At 48.8% G+C, this 4,846-nt stretch overlaps 1 protein-coding gene across 1 annotated transcript in view; it reads left to right on the top strand.

Annotated features, from left to right (window-relative positions):
* The window catches only part of SVOPL (SVOP-like), a 17,786-nt gene that overhangs the window by 10,420 nt on the left and 2,520 nt on the right, over positions 1-4,846 (top strand). The window contains exons 10-14 of the mRNA XM_009333048.1: positions 587-715; positions 747-820; positions 1,979-2,090; positions 3,231-3,312; positions 4,794-4,837. Coding sequence (XP_009331323.1) covers positions 587-715; positions 747-820; positions 1,979-2,090; positions 3,231-3,312; positions 4,794-4,837 — 441 coding nt within the window. The remainder of the gene's footprint in view (positions 1-586; positions 716-746; positions 821-1,978; positions 2,091-3,230; positions 3,313-4,793; positions 4,838-4,846) is intronic.

The following is a 4,846-nucleotide window of genomic DNA, read 5'->3' as shown; positions in this document are numbered from 1 at the left end:
CTGCCCCCCGTGCCCTGAGCATCCCCCGCCTCTCCAGGCAGCTCGTTTCCTAGCCCAGATTCTGCTGCGCATTTCTGAAACTGCCAGGGGGGATAAAAAAGTGCAAATTACTTCTTGGCCTGCTTATGATTATGCCTATGCTGAATTACTTGATAATGACACAGCCAGGCTGCCATCACCAATGCTGTGTTCTTGACAGCCAGCCAGGGTGCAATGTGAGCCTCTCCAGCCAGTTAATGAAAACCCCTTTCGACAACCCCTGAGCAGTCCCAGGACTAAAAAAAAACCTTGACGGTTGCTTCATGTGAGCTGTAAGCATCGGGGCCTGATGCTGAGACTCCCTGGTGCCCCGGGAAGGGATGGTTTGAAGCGAGGTGCCTGGACATAGGTGGTAGTGGTGTGCCATGGGTGGGGTGACCAGTGACCTGGTGAGTGCACGAGTCACTGCTAGGCTCAGGCTAAGGGGGTCCATCATGCAGAGCTGGTGTGCGCAGTGGGGGTCCCAGGGGACCCAAAACCTGCTGCATTTCAGTTTCCTCACCTTTCCCGTCGTTGCTGCCGCTCATCGCAGTGTTTCCCCCCACAGGCTTGGCATAGCTTTCGCTTATTACGGCGTCATCTTGGCCAGCGCTGAGTTACTCGAGCGGGACCTCGTCTGTGGCTCTGCTGCACCACCAGTGCAGGACCCTGGTGACGACTCTGAGGAGAGCCGCAGCCCGTGCCACTGCCGCTTGGTTGGGCCTGCTCCCGTGCCACTGCCGCTTGTTTGGGCCTGCTGCCTACCAGACCATGATCATCAGCACAGTCGGAGAGATCGCACGTAATCTCTTCTCCCCTCCCTGCCCTGCCATTCCCCTTTTACAGCCAGCCAATATTCGCTGCAAAGCTTTTAGCTTTGCATGCATTTAGTCACGTCACGTGCCAGAGGTCGAAATGTCCTCAGCATCGCTGGCAAGTGCCAGGCACAGGCTCTTCAAATGAAGGTCTGGGACACAGGCCATGAGCTGGTGGCAAGGGGCAAGGGAGGGCATCGCTTCCCAGGTGAATAATTCAACTTCAGCACAGGTCCTTCCAACAGCAGAGCCAAAGACCTCCTTTGCAGTTAGTATGTACTGACAGGCTTGGTTAGATTCCAGGGGAAATTGCTCCTAACTTACCAGAACCAAGCCTGGCTTCCCAAATTCCCAGACGTAGTTTTTGGAAAGTCATAAATAAGCAAGGATTGCAAATAGTCACATTAATGTAACACCTGAATGCACCACACAAGTGCCCTACTTTCAAAGAAATGGCAGCCTCAGGAGCAGGTCCTGTGCCGAGCGCTACGGTAAAGGACAGCTAAGTGCCCAGGGAATCCGCAGCAAACCAAAATGCTTCCTGGGGCAGCCTGCCAGGAAGCGCTGGGGGATGGCAGGGCAGCCCAAAGGCAGCCACTTGGCACTGGGTGTGGGTCTAGTATTGCAATGCTCCTGGGAGGTGAACGTTTTCCCTGGTTCATGTAGAAACTGAGCTACCAAGCGACTGGGTGCTGGAGCCTGCAGGTGCAGCCGGGCTGGGACCAGTCCAGTGATGCACTCGGGTGCCTGCTTGGCTCCTGGCTCAGGGGGGGACTCAACAGGAACACACTCTGGGCCCCCGTGTTTGGCTGGGCCGTGGCCAGAGGGAGCAAAACCACCCAGGCCCGTGGTGTTCACCCAGCAGGTGCCTTCCTTGCCTGCACAGCTCAGGACCAGCGCTGGTAGTTTCAGAGGACAGGCTCCATCCTCTGAGAGGAAGGACAAACAGAAAAGGGGCACGGGGGCAAACTACAGGGTTTGGGTACAGGAAGGGAATTATAGGGTTTGTGCATTTTGTAGAGCATTTGGTAGGCGCTGGGGATGCAGAGAAGTATTTTTGAGGCACACTGGGTAAGGTCTATCAAGACAGGCAATCATTGCAGTTAGGTCATCTAACATTTTACAGTTTTGCTTTTTATCTCCAGTAAATCCTTTGAACATTCTCGGCATCAATTTCCTCGGAAGACGCCTGAGCCTGTGTATCACCATGGGATGTACGGCGCTATTCTTTCTTCTCCTTAATATCTGCACCTCGAGGTAGTCTCGCTCAGCACATGGGTGTTGTTGGGGGGTGGGCGGTGCAATGCTGCGGGCAGAGAGCAGTACCTGTGGTATTCTCAGGTCATCGGTCAGTCAGCCCAGTAATTCTTGTACACCTGAAAAACCCCTCTGACTGGTTCTCTGCACTTCTCGGTAAAGCTGTGGCAGCAGATGCTGTGGTGCAGGTGTGTGCAGAGCAACTCATATTACTGAGCCCACATGGCTTCCCCTAAACATACAACTAGCTGCTTTCTAGTGCAGTCTGGAAAATTAAAAATGATGTGAAGAACATCCACTAGAAAGAAGTCACGTTTTTCTGTCAGTCTCTTCCCCCCCCCCCCCTCCCCCCCCTTCTTTCATTTTTGGCAATGCTACATATGTCTCCTCTAACTTGTAGAGTCGGGCACTTCAAGGGGAGCTCAAGGCATCAAGGGAAGGCTGCCATGAGTGCTGTAATTATCAGGTTGATTTGTGAGGATGTGTAAGAAGGACCCCTCTCAAGCTGGCAGAGCTTAATGGTTACTGACAATCAGGATGGCTTCAAGCTGAAGTTTCCTCTAAACTGGCAGGTAGAGGGCTGCTCGCCAGCGGTGTACACCCCTGCTGCCTGCCCCATGGGCCACTGGCCCCTGGAGGCTGGCTGAAACACTTGGGAGCTGGAGTGGGAGGCTGCAAATAGTCGTTAAGCTAAATAAACCCCTGACAGGAAGCTTACAGTCACTCAGTAAGGCATTGGCCTCTGTACTGCTATTATGATTTTCAGTTTTCCCTGAAACTGAGCCTGACCGTATTTGCTTGCAGCAGTTTTATACGGGAACCGAAAGTGAGAGCTAGGCTGGAAGTCGGACTTGGCCGTAATGCTGACGGCACCAGCTGAGCCACTGTGGTTCTGTTCAGGTCATTCTCTCCAGCCCCTAACAGTGGCCTAAAGGAAACCTAACGTGCAATAGCCCATTGTCAAACATGCCTTGCCAATGGACTAAAGAAAGATTATACTTGTCAGCAATCAGCTCTTCCTTATGCTTTCCCTTATATTAAGCTGGTAAAAACTTCAGCACAGTGCATATATTAGGTTGCACCTCTGCTGATCACTGTTCAGTGATACTAACTCTTTGCTCCACGCTGCTTTCTCTCTAGCGCAGGCGTGACTGGGTTTCTCTTCATGTTGCGTGCCTTGGTTTCAGCAAACTTCAACACCATCTACATTTACACAGCAGAGGTGGGTCCTCCTGAAAGTACGTTAAACTGCTCTGGGGCATGAAAGACCATTTGCCTATACCCAGGAAAGCTGTCATATTTATTGACTAGTTAGTCACCTTCCTTGCACTAAGTATCTCTGGCTTCCTGCCCACACTGTTTTCATATGCAAGATCAGAGAAGGAATCAGAAAACTAGTTGGAGATGACAAGAGCAGGTGGAAAAGGAATGCCCTACTGAGCCACCCATCTACAAAATGTTATTTCTGAGGATGTTGTGTACCACCATCTTCCAAAACCCACAATCTTTCCCCTCCCCAGCCCCTGCAAAGTTAGAAAACAGGCTATCGCTGAAAAGAACCTTTTCCAGCACTTAAGGGACTGATAGTAGTCAGTCATACTACTACGGCCAGTAGTATGAGGTAGCATATATACGATTTTTTTCACTTACTAGAAATTGCTGTGTTCTGTCTGCAAACAGTTTTAATCCTTCAGAGAGCTTGTCCTTCATACAACTTTGGAGCCATGAGTTCTGTGGGTTAAGTATGCATTGTTGGGTTTTTTTGTTGTTCTGTTTTAAACAATCGTGTGGAGTTAAATGTGTCGCCTTGCTGATTGAGTAAAGTGATAAAAAGCAAACAGAAATAGCTCCCTGTGTTGGCCTGATACTTCTTTTAATAGTACACTGTACTGTTCAAGCATGCACCAGGCTTGAATAAATACCAACATTTTAATAGTCCTGAATTGGATGCTGTTGATGTAAAGACCATTGCTGCAACGGCTATATCATAAACCAATACTACTCACAATTTAACCAATGATCAAAACCAAACTTGGAAATGCCCTTTTCCAGCCACATGCCTGGACTCATCTTGAATTATCTTACCTCCATTGGCTTGGCCCAGTAAAGTATTTAAACAAAGGCTTCCATGCGTGTACTTGCTAAAATCTATTGATATTAACAGGACTTAATGAAAGTTAAGCAAAATAAATGCTCAAGTGTTGTATTTGTACAGGTATTTGGGAGATGTGAAAAAGAAAATACACAAAGTGCATTCTTCTAAGCCTGGAGGTTTCTTACTGGGATCTGTTTTTCCTCTGTCTAAACAAAAGTGCTGTTGATGATACAAATAAATAAGCAGTCTTGAAGGCAGTATCCTTTCTTCCTGCTTTCCAGATACAGGGCCTGGCAATATAAATTGAATTCTTCCTTTAGCTGCCCAGCACCTGGGAGAAAGGTGGTGGTAAGCAAACAACAGGGGAATCGTTTCCAGCCTTGATTGACTTGCCCGAAAACCTTACTTGGGGCAAAAAAATGGCAGATTTGTAATGGCACAAAAGAAATGCAAAGGAGCCGTTCTTTCTTTTCATAATTTATCCCACTAGCTGCCCTCGATAACGTAATGGGTCTTTTAATTTTTTCTTAAAAAAAAAAAAGGAAAAATAAGGACACATATCACAGATCTTTGTTGCACTAATCCGATTTCTTTCTGGCCTGTTTTAGGTTTATCCCACCACAATGCGAGCCCTGGGGATGGGAACACGCGGGTATTTGTC

Source organism: Pygoscelis adeliae, unplaced genomic scaffold (genome assembly GCF_000699105.1).
Source record: "Pygoscelis adeliae isolate BGI_AS28 unplaced genomic scaffold, ASM69910v1 Scaffold38, whole genome shotgun sequence".
Classification (NCBI taxonomy): Eukaryota; Metazoa; Chordata; class Aves; order Sphenisciformes; family Spheniscidae; genus Pygoscelis; species Pygoscelis adeliae.
The sequence above is the reverse complement of the archived record's forward strand: the minus strand, read 5'-3'. Positions and strand labels throughout refer to the sequence as shown.